At 41.3% G+C, this 18,053-nt stretch overlaps 1 protein-coding gene and 1 non-coding gene across 2 annotated transcripts; one reads left to right on the top strand and one right to left on the bottom strand.

The window, feature by feature from the left end:
• Window positions 1-5,025: 5,025 nt before the first annotated feature.
• LOC125764447 (SKI family transcriptional corepressor 1) lies at window positions 5,026-18,001 on the top strand (the record flags this gene model as incomplete). Its single annotated transcript, XM_049428707.1, has 4 exons — window positions 5,026-6,699; window positions 9,762-9,870; window positions 13,956-14,120; window positions 14,201-18,001. Coding segments are annotated over 4 exons (2,013 nt in total), but the record flags the coding sequence as incomplete, so codon positions are not given.
• On the bottom strand, window positions 13,715-13,786 carry Trnaq-cug (transfer RNA glutamine (anticodon CUG)). The gene has a single exon. It is a non-coding gene; the product is annotated as a tRNA-Gln (tRNA).
• Window positions 18,002-18,053: the final 52 nt, after the last annotated feature.

The following is an 18,053-nucleotide window of genomic DNA, read 5'->3' as shown; positions in this document are numbered from 1 at the left end:
TGCCTTCTTCCTTCAGCTACCACCACCAGCTCAAGGGAGTAGTATAAGCAGCATCGGTAGTAGTAGTGTTAGTGTCCGTTGCTGTTGTTGTTGCATCAAGAGCAGCAGCATGCATTTGAAAAGAGAAGAGAGCTGCAGTTTTTGTAGGTCATCCAACAAAGGGCCGCACAGAACGGTTCGCCAGGCCTACGTCATTGAGGACGGTTTCGGGCCAAGAGCAGGCAACTATTGCAACCTTTGAATGTATACAACTTTTTTTTTTGGTGTGTGCCATGCTCCAGTAACGATTTCTCTAGTTTTCCCTCGCACAGGGAACGACAAGGATGGCAAAGGGTTTGCTGTACATCGAGATGTTTCTGAATCTGAATCTGTATATGCACTTGTGTGTGTGTGTGTTGAGAGAAACCTCGTACCCATACGTGCACATTGAACAAATTTCCCATCGAGGAAGACAAGTGGAATTTTCATTCGCATTGCACTGAAGTGTGTCACATGCTGTCACTGTTTCTTTTTTCCCTGAGTTCATCCAGCATGCGTGGGCTAAAGGAGCATATTTCTTCCATACGAATCAGCCGAAATCGTATCACGTTTGGGTGCACGGTGAGCTTGTTTCATTTCCCGAGCCAGGAGACACCCAGTCTGGTTTGGTCATCGTTAATTATCGTTACCACACGAGGAGTGGTACAACGACCCACCATCATAATGCGCACCACACAGATATAAGGCTCGCTGCACGGGTTCGCTTTTCACTTCCCGTGGAGTGGAAAATGTGTTTTGCAAAATTATCGCACGGGGGTGAGATTGGGTCGTCTAAATGACAAGGGCGCGCAACATCATCGTCGATTGTCGTCCGGCGGTTGGATGAGTTAACATCAACTGTAGACATTTGTCAGGTCATTGTCATTTTTATCGTGCAGAGGATGTGTCTGATGCTGCTGTTGCGAACTAAAACGTGTTTTCCGCTACAGGACCGACCTATGAACATGGCAAAAAAAGCCTTGACAGAACAGTACTAGTACTAGATACTAGTATTATCCACTCATTGCTTTTTTTTGCTCGAAACTGACGTAGTGTGGAAGTGTAGTTTCATCCATGAAGGAGTTATTGGTTGTCCAATGAAAGTTGTACATGTCCAGAGTAGAACATGTCAAGTGTGATAGATACGAAGTGCAGATTTCAATAAATGAAACGATTTTTGGATAAATGATTAATCACAAACCATACACCACAAAGGGTGGCCCGGTGGTGCATGTGATAAACGGCGCCAGTCCACACGGCCGGTCCGGGTTCAAATCCCATCCGGATCGTCCCGCCGTAGCAAGGACTGACTATCCGGCTACGTGGTAAAAATAAGTTTAGTAAGCCAGAAATGGCCGGGGTGACCCCTTGTAAGGTCGTTAAAGCCAAGAAGAGAGAGAGACACCACAAAGGACGACGCATAAGTGAAAAGAAGTTATCCTCTCGTTTGAATTTGATTCATAATTTGACTGGGACAGCCTTTATTTGTCGATGAGTTCTTGCGGATGGATTTTTGTTCCTCGTATGCACAAGAGGACTTTGACTACTGCTACTCACTCACACAAGAAAAGGTTTAAATTTTTTTTTTTGTACTTTTCAAAATATTTATTTGGCATAAAAATGTGTAAATTTTTCGAAAAAGTAAATGGACGAAAATATTTTTTTTTTGCAAGCTCTGCAATTAAATGGATACCGGAAACGAATCTTCCTTTCATTATCCCCTTACTGTATGGTGTCTTTCCTATGTTACCTAGCATTAAGATCGTACAGTGTACTTTCCATCGCATTCAGCAAAACGACAACAACTTGGTTGATGCGTGTGTGGTGTGCCATATCGTCATGCAATGCACAAAACGGGAAATACCGAGAAAAATGTGCACGTGTCTTGAATTTCAGGTTTCTGCGACAACGGGTTCAATTTTCGACTTGTTCACTCTTTCCCACACAGTTAGTAAACGGTTTTCTTATGTTTTTTTTGTGTGGTTTCTCTTTTTTTTCGCAGGTGAGTGTACCGTCGTAGACAGGAAGTGCAGCCCGTTATGGTAAATCGATAAAATCAAAAGTTCATCCAAGGTCAGGAATTGAAGGATGATCCTTCTAATATTCAATGCATTTTTATCGTATTAGCAATAAGGAAAGAAATTCCAGCGACCACCATTAAACACAGCTGATTGGTGATATGTGTATGGATATGTTCGTGTTGATGTGTTCATTTTCTAACTTTTGAATGATTGTTATGTGTTAATTATAATTTTAAAAAGTTGTTAAATTAATTCATATAAACGGTAATTCCAAAACTAAACACTAAATCATGTCCAATACTATTCGGTATTCTTTAACCAATAAAATATTATTGCATTAAATAACAGTGCGGCAGCAATACAATGTGTTGCGAAAATCATTAAAACTGCAAGGTGTTGCATGAAGCAATCAGAAAATTATCGATCTGTGACAGCATCTGCAGATGGCAAACGAAACCACAAAAGCGGCGCGAACGACGGTGGACAATGAAAATGCATAAAAATAGCGGAAAAACAGTGAAATAAAACATGGACGAATAACGTGATGAACGCAATGGTTGGCGATGGCACTGATTTAATCCAGCGTTGGCATTTTCCGTTACAAATCCGCTGCGGACAGTTTCGTTTGCGAAATGGTTCGAAAAGGGGCATGAAGAATACTCCCTCCGTCGGTTGGGGTGAACGAATTACACCGCAAAATACAATGTCGACAAACGATCGGATCGGGCAGAGATCGGCGAAGAATGTTTAATTACAGTTATTTCGATACAGTGGCATAAAAATGGATTAGTGCCGGCCCCAAGACGGTCAAAGCCATGGCAAGAAACCATAATCTCGTGGAGGTATCGAACGGTGGCGACCACAACCACTAAACGGATTGGAATAGGAAGCGATACAAATCTGACAATTTCTTTACTGTCAGCTTTTGGGCTAGGATTCTGTTTTCTCCATCACAGAGTATGGTGTTGTGTGTGTGCTTGTGTGTGTTAAGAAACGTTTATGTATCAACTGCTGCTGATGGAGATGGGACGAAGAAACACTAATCCGGTTCAATGGCATGTTGGTGGATTGTTAAATTGACCATGGCAAAACAAACCCGCATTCACTGTCGATATCAGCAAGAAAGCAAGACCCGACAGTGTAGTGCTATACAGTTCATGCTCACTCGCAGCGAAGGTTCGTCAGGATCCGGAGTATGGCACGCGTGTCCGTACCTAATAATCTTTCGCCGAGTTGCACGGCGTCGTCCGAGAAGAAACAACCATAACCAGATAGGTTTCCGGGACAGCACTTATAATAGGGTTAATGGAATGAACTTGCGACGTTGGTGACAACCATCAAACGATTGAGAATGCATTCATTGACCCGTTTAGTGTAACAAATTCTCCAGCTGAACGAGTGCTTGGTCATCAGAAATCAACCGACTGCATCTGCGCTAACTGAAGTTCCATGTATGATACGGTGTACGCTTTCCATGCCGCTGATGATGTTCAATTGTGCCAGGTTCCAATAGACACCCCGGAGAAACTTGGGGACAAACGGCTTTGACCGTACAGTGACTTTACGCATGTGTTGCGATTTTAATTAAGGTTTAACTAGAGTGACCAACGACCAACACATCAGACAAACGTTAAGCATCCAGTGGAGATTCGTCGAAGTTCAACCGTATTTAATAAACCTTTTGTACAAACGCCCAAACAAATACGAGCGGATTTATGTTTCCCCCTTTTTGTGTTTTGAATCTATGCTAGGAAATGGAAAACGTTAGCAACCGACACACCACAATTCGCTCATTCGCTTTCCCACGGGATTAATTAAAACCGATTAGCTACGACCCCGAACCGCCCTTCTTGATTTGATGTACTCAAGACAATGCTCGCGGCTTCTGCCAGACGCTTTAGCCGTTGCGATCAAATTGCGCCATATAGCTGGATTGCGTAAACGCCACTAAAATGCTTTCCATGTGCGGGTCACAAATCTACCGCACCCCCCCACTCAGTATAACAGGTCCCATTTTCCAAGTGGACGAAACACTATCCTCTGTTCGCAAGTCCTTCATAATGTACGCCGACAGAAGGTCGTCAAAGGCTTTCGAGCTCGGTGGTACAAAACAATGACACCCAGACCACAAATTTCATCGCCGGTAGTACGCTCAATAAATAATTCGTTATTACTGTGTTTAGTGGTTTCCTGTCCTGGTCTTACTACAATCATGACTAACGAATGGAGCTTTCCCGTTTATATTTCGTTCTTCAAACCGCAACACACTGGCTGTGTAGACGAGCGAAAAGAAGTGACTTGGGCACTTGGGAAAGTGCCCTTGCTAACTGCTTACTGACGTGGAGTCGAATTACGTTCCTCCGTTTACCTGTCGCACGTACGGGATATCTTCCGTTTGTTACCAGTTGATCGTTCGGAGGTATTGTGTTACACGGGTCTTTACTGCTCCAAAGGCGTGTACTATACTGTACAGGAAGTGGCTAAGCGCTATTGCTTCATGCTGCGAAAAAAAGCAGTTGGCTGCATCTGCACTTGTAAGGTTCTCGCTTCATCGATTGCACTTTGTCACATGGTTTGGACTTTTTTGGTTACAACACTGCATACTAGGCCCAAGGTCTGTCCGGTAGTTTATTGGTTGTGGCGCCAGTCTTTACATGATAGGAACCAAAATCCTTTTGGATTTCTTCCCTCTTTAGCTCTAGACAAACAATGATAAGTAAAATTAAAAAAGACTTTCTTGAAGATCATCTCTTGAAGAGATCTCTTGAAGATCATTTAGTAGTACAAAAAAGACGAATATATTTGCCATGTAACTGAAGTTCTCTATCCACCTCTTCAGGTTTTAAAAAATCAATAATCGGAATGGACCCGTCAAAGTTTTCTGAAAACAAGTGAAATGAAAAACACCTATCTATTCTAAAACTGAAACTTTCTATTCGAACCAGATATACTCAATGCTGAAGTACGTTGTTTGTGTGACTAATTTTTTAAACTGCATCAATCTCCCATTCCAATCAATGTCGTTACGTTTGCACAGATTCGTACGGTGTATATCTATGGACAACCAATCATCTCGCTGTTCGTGGAAAACCAGGAGCGGCTCTGTCTTGCACAGATCTCCAGCACGCTGTTAAAGGACTTCAGCTATAACGAAATCCACAACCGGCGTGTTGCGCTCGGTATCACCTGCATCCAATGTACGCCGGTACAGTTGGAGATTCTTCGACGGGCCGGTGCAATGCCCGCCTCGTCACGGCGCTGCGGTATGATCACACGTCGCGAAGCGGAACGTTTGTGCAAGTCGTTTTTCGGCGAATGCTCACAGCCGGCACTACCGGAAGGGTTTGCCTTCAGCGTGTACCACGAGTGTGCCTGGGGTTGCACCGGTTCGTTCTCGCCGGCACGCTACAACTCCTCCCGGGCCAAGTGCATCAAGTGCGCTTACTGCAGTCTGTTCTTCTCGCCGAACAAATTCATCTTCCATTCGCATCGGCTCAGCCCGCACGATAAGTACGTGCAGCCGGATGCGGCTAACTTCAATTCATGGCGGCGCCACCTAAAGCTGCAGGGCAGCCCGCCCGAGAAGATCATACACGCTTGGGAAGATGTGAAGGCCATGTTTAATGGAGGTACGCGCAAGCGTTACATTTTATCGACGGCACGAAAGTACGGCAGTGTAACGACGGCATCGGCTGCCGCTCAATCGGCGGCAGTTTCTAGCAGTGGCAGTGGAACCGGTGGTGGTCCTACGGGTGCGGCCTCTAATCGTGTATCTCCTTCTTCTTCGGTGGAAAAACCAACTCCACTCGTGGTAATGCCAACACCGACGCACGCCGAACCACGACAGATATTGCCCGTGCTGGGCGGTGGGATTGTTGTACCGAAAAAGGAGTATTCCGATCTGCAGCCGATCGATGCGAGCTATAACAGTGACAGCTGCAGCAACAGCACAAGCCCGTTTGCTCACATTCCCCATCTGCTCTCGAGCAGCAGTTCCAGTGTTGCTGCCCCGTCGGCAGCAGCTATTCGCGCAACGTTACCACCATCGACACCCGCGCCAGGTACACCGGGAAACGTTGCGTCTCCGGTGGCTACTCCGGTAATGGTCGTGCCGGCAGCTATACCAACACCGTCCGCTGGCGGTGGCAGTCCTTCGGCGACGGTTGCCTCAACTGCGGCGGCAGCGGCTGCGGCAGCTGCAGCAGCAGCAGCGATGGTTTCCAGCCATGCCGCGGCCACCTCTACCGTGGTGACCAGTTCGGCCGCAGTCGCGGCTGCCAACTTCGGTTTCAAGCTGTCCTGTCTGCAACCGTTCGCGTTTAACAGTATTGGCCATTTTCCGGCAATGGTACCGAGTACGGCTGGCTATCTGGTGCCCTTGCTGCGTCCCACCAACCCGAAAAGCATCTCAGCAGCCGCTATGTCCGCATTCAAGCCCGTAGTTCGTGCGAGGAAAAGGTATGAAAACGAAGCCTTCGGCAGTTGCCCGCGAAGATCACGAACGATCACGTCGAAGGAAGTGTGTAAAAAGTGCCTATACCGTGTACTGCTGTCATTGGGGCGCATGGTTTGCGTACTGTTGCACCCACGATTGTTGTCACCTGTCACACATCACTTGTCACGAACGTTATTCTCAAACCCGGTACAATATCGCACACTGTGAGGCGATGAAGAGTGAAGAAACACGAACGTTATTCATCCGGCGCATCCTTAGCGGTGTTCGCTTCCTGTAGTGGCTGTTGCTCGTCTAGAAGGTAGCCGAACAAAAAGGGTCAAACGAACTGCAAGCAAATCGCAACACGAAGACAAATTTATTAGTGTCATTTGCATAACTTTAGGCGTTTTGTCGTCGGAAAAGCCTAGATTGAACTTTGTACCATCTCAACAGTTTGTTTGTCCCTTTCGACATCGGCTTATCATCTCGATCGGCACAATAGTTTCTCTTGATTGTTTCCAATGCTCGTGGACCATATTATGTCCACGGCTGCACGTTTGTCCTCGGTTTCCGCATAGAAACCCTGCGGACTGGAGGTGTCAAGATGTTGTTGTACAATCATGACACGGATTGTCGCTTCTGGAACCTGCCCACTAGTGTACCCAGACCATTGTGCCGTACAGCCTGGTGTTAGCGGAACCGTTCCATCCGTTTGCTAACCGCCTGTCTTTGCTTCTCGGTGCTGCAATCGTTTCTCCGAACCGTCGATGTCCTTCCGCTTCGGTTTTTGCTGAGTGGCCGAAGCCGTATCGAGCGTTTCTCGAAGCGAGCATACGTGGTCGATGGTGCGCTGCTTTGAAACCGCTAAATAGCGCAGATGACGTACATTGTCCTGCGGAGAAGCGGACCGAAGGAACCTCCAAAAAAAAAATCTTTCGCAGTTGAAACTGGCATTTAGCTTCATGTTTTACGTTTTGCATTTCGTTCGTTATCGATCGATGTGCTGAATGGTAAAAATAAATATGAAGACGATGACGCCTAAACTGTCTCCAGCAGGTAAGTTTTGGGTGTTGCTAAGTAAAGCATCAGCGTGCCCTAACACAAAAACATAAATTAAAACTACATGAGCAATGGTTTTTTTTTAATTTATTGTTCTAATTTCTATTCGTTTCTTTGATTTGTATTCTTTATTTAAATTTAATATTGTCTTTTGTCTCATTAAGTTTATTATTGTAAGTAAAAAAAAGATTGAATACTCAAGAACCACTAAACGTTACGTCTACGACCTTCTACGTAGAATGGTCGTATGTTTGTGAATCTGGAAAATCGCTAGAAGTGGCAAATGAGTGGAAACAGTGGCGCAATCGAAAGAGCCAATTCATTTTCACGGTCAAGGACGCAAAGTATAGCGTCATCGATTGCCTCGCTTTGGCCAATCATCGTGTCCTTCCCGTTGACACGGCGCCCGCGGATGAGATGGCTCTTCAGCGTAGCATGAAGAACGGTTGTCTCAAGGATTGAATGTTCTCATTTTCCGGTTTTCCGTGCTGTTGTTGAATGCAATTTCTGGTTGAAAGAAAGCGAGACGCGTGATGGATTTTTTTCTGCTCATCTTGACCTTAGGTTCATGGCTTGGGGTGCTTAGAATGTGCTGATGGTTCTTAAGCTTTTCTTTTTCTGTTGCATGTGCGCACTTCGCTAAAGTATCACTTTTGATACAATCAGCACAATTTCTGCTCCGTCCTTCGTGGGGAGGCAATCGTTTAATAAGGATTTTTGTTTGTTTTTGCATATTTAGCGTATTTCTGAGCAGGTTTTTAATCGTTAAATAAGCAAGTGCACTTGGTTTGAGAGTGCTTCACTGTTTGATTGTTTGATTTCCTTTACGGTTTCCTTTATTTGTTTCATCTGACGGATGATATTTTTGACCCGTTGTGAGTTACTTTAATATTTTTTATTTTTAATATTTGGACCTAAGGAAACAGAACAAAACTTATCATAAATCCTCGAAATCACACCCTGTGTTTGTTGCAATTTGAATTTTAACTCCAGAACGGGAAGATTTTTGTTTAAAGAAAATTCCTAACAGAATGCGAGATGTTTAATATTCCGAACCGGATCGTAAACGTTAGATTTTGTTGCAATCTCACTGGTCTGTTGTATATTGCATAGTTTCATGCTCTGCTTTGATGCTTCCGGAATGCTAAATGCTATGAAACCAATGCATTGCGTCATCTGGTCCATACCGGTAACCACACAACACACCACCACAACCCGTTTTCTCTTCGACGAATTCCCGACGAACGAAAGCATTTCAACCCGGGTTTTTCTGCTTTCCGTGTTGCGCTGCGTTACATTTTCACCAGACAGAAACATTCTTGCGAAAACCCCCCACTGACAGCTATCGCTCCAAAGATTAACCAATTTTTTCGCATCCGGACGATTCTTGGTCCCGGCGGCACATTGCTTCGATTTAACGGGTTGCGTTGGGTTTTTTTTGTAAGAAAATCCCCAAAATATCACCCCGTTCCACAATGTTTCGTGAGAATCCGATACTCCCAAGCGAACCTAGTTGAAAGAGAGTGGTGAGTGAGGGTGAGGCAGAGGAGATTTTACGGGCGAAAGAAATTCTACAAGAAGAAAAAAAACTCTTCGCCCTTCAAGTAGGGCCAGCTACAACAACAACAACAACACGATAATCGAAATCGACTGCCGCTTCGGTTCAGGGTAGCAGCTGTGGTGTCAGTCAGATTCTCCCGTTGTTATGTGTGTTTATTTCAGATCTTATGCGTTCTGACGTGCCACCACGCGGAATCATCGATGTGGTCGACTATGCTACATGGCGAGCGCCGACCGCGTTTTATTACAGTTTATTTATGTATGATCAGATATTGTTTTTCACGTTTCTCGTCTACTGTAATATGGGTTGTGTTTTCATTTTTAGGTTTTTTTTTGTTTCTTTTGTATTATTTCATTTTTTGGACGTCGTGGAATGTTTATCAATTTTTATCTCCTTTTTGTTATATTTTGAATGTTTCATTTATTATTTACTCTTTGTTATACTTTATGTTCCAATTGTTTGAAACAATTCAAACCAAAGATCATTGTATATGGTACTTTAATATACCAAAAAGATAGAAAATGTTAACTTTGCGTATTTGTAGTCATATTTTATGTCGTATTAAATAAGTCATACCGTACCAGAAGCATGATCCTTCGTGGTCTAATATAAACGTTTCTATGTTCTCTTTTCATTTTTCCTACTTGCATATAACATTCTAATACAGATAAACCTGCGGCTAATACTCGTCAGTGGCAAGACGAAAGAATTCCTCTTCAGTCAAACGGACTCTGCCGGAGATATAGCACTCACAGTGTTTGAAAATTGGCCCGATGGTAAGTTGTTGAATATGGCTTCCTTTTGTCGCTTTTTTGCAGGATAACTTCTGAATATTGATTAGCAACAGTTTCTTGTATCCATTACTCAACTTTCATGTTTTGCCAATGGCTATTAAAAGTTTGATAATTTAGACCTTAATTCTTATATACCTTGGTAAAGTCGCAGCATTTTCGTTTCGGGAAATTGCCATTTTCGTATTAATAACGTAACCGTATAAAGCATGATATCTTCGAATGAAAGATTTATACACACGGTAGCCTAAGGCCGATACATGTCAACCAACATCTTGTTTTGCTGCACTAACACAAACCGTATATAATCGTACATTATCATTAATGGCGGCATTTGCGCGCAAGAAATCGATGATCTCGTTACGGCGACGATGTACAAATATGCAATCGCTGCCAAACATTGTTTCGAAGATGGTTCCAGGTGTTCCGCTTCTCAACTATCTTCCCCGGGGCTGTACATTACACATCCTCATAGTCCTCCCCCAATAGTCGTGCGAAGTTGGATGCGAATTTTCCATTTGACACTAATGAAGACAAATCTATGGTTTGGGGGGAGAATGTTCTCACCAGCTCCCGCAAAGCAAAAAGTTAAAGGGCCATAATGCATCCCGCTCTCGACACGGTTTTGGTTTGCGTGTACAGCTTTGGGGGACTTTTGCCATGAGCCTCGAATGTGGTACACTCCGAATCACTTACGATGCTTTATGTTACGTCGGACAGTTGTAATTGAGATACACGCCGGACGATGGCGAATCCTGTAGTTCACGGAAGTTGGCTGCTCGAGACACACACATCGCCTGGTAAAAGCTAACTATAACTCGGTTTTGTAACATGCGCTTGCGCGTAAATTGTTATCAACTATTTTTCAACTAAACACAACTTGCTCTTCTATTGCGTATGTTGAAGATTGGTTTTGTTTTCCAACAAATACAATATGAGTCAAAATTGTTATTAAAGCTTTTTTGCTTCTAATATAATAAACACGTCAAATTGCTGTTGGTCTGCCGTTACAATGTTTCAAGTACTTCATTTCGTAACAAACAATTAACCACAGCTATTGTTTCTACCCACACATACCCAATTCAAGCACACTCATGAGCATTGTATGTAGTTTGTTTATATCTGGAATCATTCGTTACGATAAGCATTAAAAATTAACGATTGTTTTACTTAATTATTAATACACCACGTAGAACATGAAGACGTACGTTTGCGAGAACAAAAGAAAAACATCTTTAAATGTGTTTGGCCAGCACCATCACAGCACCATAAGATACATCCACTTTAAGCTTAGCAACTAAAAAGAAACAGCGCCACTCAAAGTCCTTTCCAGCCAACTCTCAAGGTGCCACTTTGTGTAGAATTTATTTGCTCCATTTTTGTTCCATTTGTTCCACGTGTGTAGTACCGTCTTTTTACAAGAGTGAGGGTGTGCGTTGTCTTTCACTTCCGAGGTAGATGTGTCAAATGCAATCGTGTCCAGGGCTCCAGTTCCCGTTGATGCGGTGTGGGAATGTATTTGCTAAAATGCCCATAAAAGTAACATTGCTAGAGGAGACAATTGCATGATATTTTTGGAGAACAGTTTTCTATACACGTGTGGATTTTCTCCCCACACAAATGTAGCTTCATGGTCATGGAAATAGATGTTAAATTAGTAAAGCGTGAATGCTGTTGTTTAGTAGCTCAAAGCGTGGGTTCGATATCCGATAGTCTACGGTGGTATAATTCGTACAGTTACAAAATTTTAAAAATTGAATTATTTTAATGACAATTGGTTGAAATAAGTTTCTTTTCACTCGAATAATGCTTTAAATAGAAGAAAGCATAAAAAATAAGAAAAAAATAAAAAAATCTGAAAACCCGAAAATTTCTTAAGGGGTTAGCCTTGGTTTTTTTTGGGAAATTTAGCAAAATTTTAAAAATTGATTTATTTTGATGCGAATTGGTTGGAATAAGTTTCTTTTCACTCAAATAATGCTTTAAATAGAAGAAAGGATAAAAAATAAGAAAAAAATAAAAAAATCTTAAAACCCAAAAATTTCTTAAGGGGTTAGCCTTGGTTTTTTTGGGAAATTTAGCAAAATTTTAAAATTTGATTTATTTTGATGCGAATTGTTTGAAATAAGTTTCTTTTCACTCAAATAATGCTGTAAATAAAAAAAAGAATAAAAAATCTTAAAAAAATAAAGAAATTCTAAAAACCCGAAAATTTCTTAAGGGGTTAGCCTTGGTTTTTTTGGGAAATTTAGCAAAATTTTAAAAATTGATTTATTTTGATGCGAATTGGTTGGAATAAGTTTCTTTTCACTCAAATAATGCTTTAAATAGAAGAAAGGATAAAAAATAAGAAAAAAATAAAAAAATCTTAAAACCCAAAAATTTCTTAAGGGGTTAGCCTTGGTTTTTTTGGGAAATTTAGCAAAATTTTAAAATTTGATTTATTTTGATGCGAATTGTTTGAAATAAGTTTCTTTTCACTCAAATAATGCTGTAAATAAAAAAAAAGAATAAAAAATCTTAAAAAAATAAAGAAATTCTAAAAACCCGAAAATTTCTTAAGGGGTTAGCCTTGGTTTTTTTTGGGAAATTTAGCAAAATTTTAAAAATTGATTTATTTTGATGCGAATTGGTTGGAATAAGTTTCTCTTCACTCAAATAATGCTTTAAATAGAAGAAAGGATAAAAAATAAGAAAAAAATAAAAAAATCTGAAAACCCGAAAATTTCTTAAGGGTTTAGCCTTACTTTTTTTTGGGAAATTTAGCAAAATTTTAAAAATTGATTTATTTTGATGCGAATTGGTTGAAATGAGCTTCTTTTCACTCAAATAATGGTTTAAGTAACAAAAAGAATAAAAAAATAAAAAATTCTAAAACTTGAAAATTTCCTTCGTTCATACAACGTTTCAACTCACTATCTCACTCTTACTGACTTTGCACATCTCTAATGTACATACAATAGTACTAAACTTTGTTACCTTTTTCTATCGAATATATTCCTTTTATCAATTGAAAAAACAAAATTTGAGTGGTAGAAATTTATTTAATTTTTGTTATAATGGCTTTTTGTCGTATTGTCAACGATGAGAGGACATTTTGTATTTAAATTTTTGGGATATACTATTTTAACCCCTAACATTTTGTCCACCACTAATCTCGGCAAAATGACTGATGATTTAAGCATTATTCCGTTTATTTTATGCTTACCGTGTACAATTTCTGCACGATACAAACGCATTCCAAGCTGCTCATACTTCTGCTGCTGGTCGCAACAACAAGCAAGTCCTTGCAAAACATCTCAACGAGCTCTAGTTACGGTTGGTAGGACATCAGGTCGAACCGGAAGCCAACAACATTTTAGAGGGTCAACATTACAGAAACAGGTCGTAGAACGCTGTCGTGATTAATTGCCAACATTAATTACAATCAACGCAAACTCTGTGTGTGTGAAGAAATACCGAAGTAAGGATAGTGCGAAGGAGAACCCTCTTTGCTCATTGCGGGAAGAACGTTGATAGCTACTGTATTTTTTATCTATGCATTATAAGCGAACTTTGCTATAAAACCCAGAATCAAAACATTATCCTATTTCGATGTTTTACTTGGAGAGTAACCCCTGTAGTTAACCATATTAGATGAAGGATAACAGGTGCAGGAGCTTTCAAAGAATGTGTTATCAAGTTGGTCTTCATGAGTCGCCTTTATTGTGGTTGTTTGTAAAAGAAAAATAATACTTTACTCGCAAACATAGATAAAGATCCTGTATTTAGGACCGATACTCACGTACAAAAATGAACACGGAATATGAAAAAAAAAGATTACGCAGGTAGGTTCCACCGAGATTTGAACTCGGATCGTTGGATTCAGAGTCCAAAGTGCTAACCATTACACCATGGAACCCGTCGAGGAGGGAGCGTTTCTAACGCGTACGGTATCAGCCAAGCAATACACAGCTGTAATTTTATGTTTGCTTCACGTTTTCGAACTACAATTTACCAGTTTTCATATAATAAATAAAAAATATTCTAATAAAACTTGTCTTGTTTCTTATTTTATTCGCACCACTCAGACTGGGAAGCGGAAGCGGTAGCAAAGGCAGAAATCTTAAGACTTATCTACCAGGGACGCTTTCTACATTGCAACGTAACGTTAGGGGCGCTGGGGCTACCATTAGGCAAAACCACCGTGATGCACTTGGTACCGCGTGATAATTTACCCGAGCCAAACTCGCAGGGTAAGTGGAGTGTTTCGATAAAAAAGATTAATAATAACATATGTACTGTACGCTAATTACCGGTGTGTTTTGTATTGTAGACCAGCGACAGAAGAGCAAAGGCGGTTCCAGTAGATGTTGTTCCACGAGTTGTTGTATACTGTAACCACCATCACGGCGACGAGAGAAGCGTGACACAACTGCTGCTGCTTCGGCACGGCCGTGACCCGTGTGTACGATGGCTACGAAGACTAACACGCCTGTGGGACGGTGCTGGGCGAACGATGAATCATCGATTTGGAGATTGGAGGCTGGTCCTGATGTATGCTGTTCGTGTTGATCGTTGACAACGGTTCGGGCATGTTGCGGACGCATCCTTAAACGCGCGTATTACAACTAAGGAAGCAGGGATTTAACGTCACTGAATGGCTCAACAGTGCTGTTGTTGTTTGGTTGCTCGGATATCCCGTTGAACTGGCGTGAGAATGCGACGCAACGGCGGGGACTGTGTTTATGCATGTTTTTCATCTCCTATGGAGTGTCCTGTGTGCTAATAGTAGTGGGTGCGTGCGTAGTTTGTTTTAGGCATTGACACAATTCTAGGATGCACAGATAGGAATAGTCACCCAATAGTTCCCCCAAAGTTCAACTGCTGTTCAGCCTCTGCACAGTTTCAATAACTTTGCGAAGATTCATCGGAACAGGCCAAGATACAGCCGACTCTAAAAAAAACAGTACGTCACAGTCCGGCACGGTTGCAGCACTGTGTTAACGCTTTTGTATTATTAGGAAGCAGCGAATTTCGGTAAATGTTATTAGTAGAAAGTAATAGTGTACTAGCAATCGAGATATAATAATTAGTGTTATGTTTTTTTTAATTATTATTATTATTATTACTGTAATAATTAATCCATCGATTCGTTTAATCCCACTCCTGGTTTTACACCTGTTTCCAATGACTGCCTTATTTTATCGTGGTTTTCTTCCCGATACATTGGTGGAACCGTATGGTGATCATCGAAAATATGCAACAGTTTTTAAGGGAAATATTAGATAGAGGAGGAAAAATAGAGCTATAGGGCAGGAAAGAAGAGGCGCACACCCGGCCAAGGACGTAGCAAATCTCATTTGACTGACCAAACTGAAACGTGTCCTGGAGAAGGTGTGCGAAGATGTAGTAAACCTCCTGCAGCACTTACAACACAGCTGCGTTCATATACCGCAGCACGGAATGAACGCTGCGCGAGACGAACGTTCATGAGTGAACACTGGCACTAGGCACCGAGCAATAGATGGCGCTGTACGAATGGTGATATTTTGTATTTCGCTCTCGGTAGGCACGGAGAACACAGTTTAAGGGAAAATACGTACCAGTCCATTTATTGCCACAATTCTACACACATATCGTTCTCCTGTTGGGTTTGTTTTCCCGTAAAAGGAAGCTGCTTTCGTTTTTTTTGCTCCTGTATGAATTTTTAACTTTATTTTTCGTGGATTTTACGTTTCACTGCAAAATTATCCACGTGAACATAAGTGTGTCCTGTGTGTATGTATATATGTTATCATTTATAGTTTTCTTGTTGCTCACTAAAACTAGACCTTTCCTGCCGCTTCATTTCTTTTGGGCAGCATTCAAAGCATTCTGCTCTACGAAGAGATTTAGCATACCGTTACATTTACGTATGCCAGCGATAGATTTTTATTGTTTGTTTTTCGTTTTTTGTTAATATAGTGAAAAAGGACGGAAGGGAGGGGATAGGGCAAGAGTGGAGAAGCAGCTGAGTGAGAATTATTCGTTCGAACGTTTGAAAAGTTCCATAACAAAAATGGCAAAAGTGTGACGCTGCATCATCATAGCACAGTGCAAAGTGAAGAAGCGAGTTGCAAACGAGAAATAGTGAAAAATGAAGCAAAAGGCAAAATGTGGTTGTAGTTATTAAAAGTAAAACACAAAAGTATATATATACATATATATACCTATAAACTGAAACCTATAGATGGTGGTATAAATATTACTTTACAAAAGAGCTACAAAAATACTATACCGTAAAGAGAAGGAGAGGAATATAACAGGAGGCGAGTATAGAAACTCACGAATGTGGTAGCAGCAGCTATGGAAGCAGAAAACATAGTAGATAAAACAGAAACAAATCGGTGTACACACGCGCGGGGGAGGGTTGCGTTGCCGTAACCCGTTAAGAGGTGGAATCAAAACGACTAACTTAGGCGAAAAGAAATTATTATATTTCTGTTCTCTTCTGTTTAGGTTAGTTTAAGCAAATGTATTTGATAATGCGTCCTTAATTGAAGTGAAACACGAAAAAAATACTACCAGCGACTAGAGAGAAAGGAAGAAGAAGAGAGAGAGATTTGTATGTATGTATGTGTGTGTACTGTTACGGTAGTGTAAGGATATGACGAGACGAGAAACGAAATGTATGTTTCATAATGATAGATAAGTAGTTGGAGAGGGAAGCATACAATCTGTTGTGCTATTACTGCAAGTTTACCACTAATCATACTAAACACAAGCAAAACAGCAACACTAAACTAAACCAGTTTGAGCCTATTCCAGTTTATAAGGGAGGCGCCCAGTCGACGCTACCATACTAAAAAATTTCAAACTCTCATCATAATAAGCCCATCAGAATTGTCATCATCATCACCATCTACGTCACGTGCTTTCATTGCATTGCAATAAGTTCCAAATGAAACTCATAACCCGTATCTACCACTATTCTACCGTTTGTCGTCAATACCCTTGCTCCAATCGGTTAGAACGAACGAATGTATATGTAAATCAAAAAATCTCGAAGTGTTTATTGTTTGTGTACATTTATCTCTCTCTCTTAATCTCCTCTATCCAACCCCAAAGCGAACTGCATTCTCATCTCTCCTTAGTAGACTTATGCCACTGTTTCTTCTTCATCGTTATCACCGTTGTCATTGTCTCATTATCGTACTGTTGATCCGCGTTCACGATCGTTTCAAAAAAGGATCAACCATTCCCTACCGTCTCATCATCATCATTCCCTTCTCCCACCCCAAAAAAGGCGCATAAAATTGTAAACAGGTGTATGATTTTATTGATCATCGTTTACGGTAGTACACCCACACACCACAAACAAACATAAAACAACGGTGCGTAAATATGAAACCACAAATTAGGCCCAGATACAGGATGAGTAAAACCACTAAAAGAAACTAATCAAAAAAACAGGAACACAAACACTATAAATGTAACCGTAATACACACTGCGCCGAGCACGACATTGGCTTAGTTTCGTGCGCTAAGTGCATATAAAGAAGCGTAAACGGTCGGATATTTTAACATATTAGTACGTGCAAAACTGAAACATGAACGTTGAACATACTAGTGTTAATGAAGTGGCGAAGAGATAAACGGGGAAGACAACAATAATGCCAACCGAGAACGCCGCGGGGGTACGATGGGAAAGAAAACATGTGCTGAAGAGAGATGGGAAGTGCTTAAAAGCAAAACCCAATTCTCAACGAAAAAAAAAAAACAAAAAAGCAACAAAAACAAAAAGAGAAAACCGTGAACGTGTATTTCCTGCGTAAGTAATAGAGAAGTGATAAGAAATCGTAGCAAATGTAGACACCGATATGACAGCCAGAGGCAGAAGGCATAGACCGGAAGGTTAAACGAACGTAACCGTGATGGGTTGATAGGGCGTGAGGAAGTGTTGTGTACGTAAAGAAGAAGCAAAGCCTGTAGAAAAGCCGGAAAACGCAACGGCACACACACACACAGAAAACTCGTACGAAAAGGGTTAAAACGCGCGCGTCCCGCACATGTGTTGTGCGTTGTGTGATGCGGAAAACTGCCGAGAGGGCAGAAAAAAGCATAATAAAAGCTGAAGATGTATTGTTAATATAAAGTCTATTTGTTATTATTACTGTGTGTAACAAAGAAAAAAACGACCACATCAT

This window comes from Anopheles funestus, chromosome 2RL, assembly GCF_943734845.2.
Source record: "Anopheles funestus chromosome 2RL, idAnoFuneDA-416_04, whole genome shotgun sequence".
Classification (NCBI taxonomy): domain Eukaryota; kingdom Metazoa; phylum Arthropoda; class Insecta; order Diptera; family Culicidae; genus Anopheles; species Anopheles funestus.
This window is presented reverse-complemented; position numbering and strand designations above follow the sequence as displayed.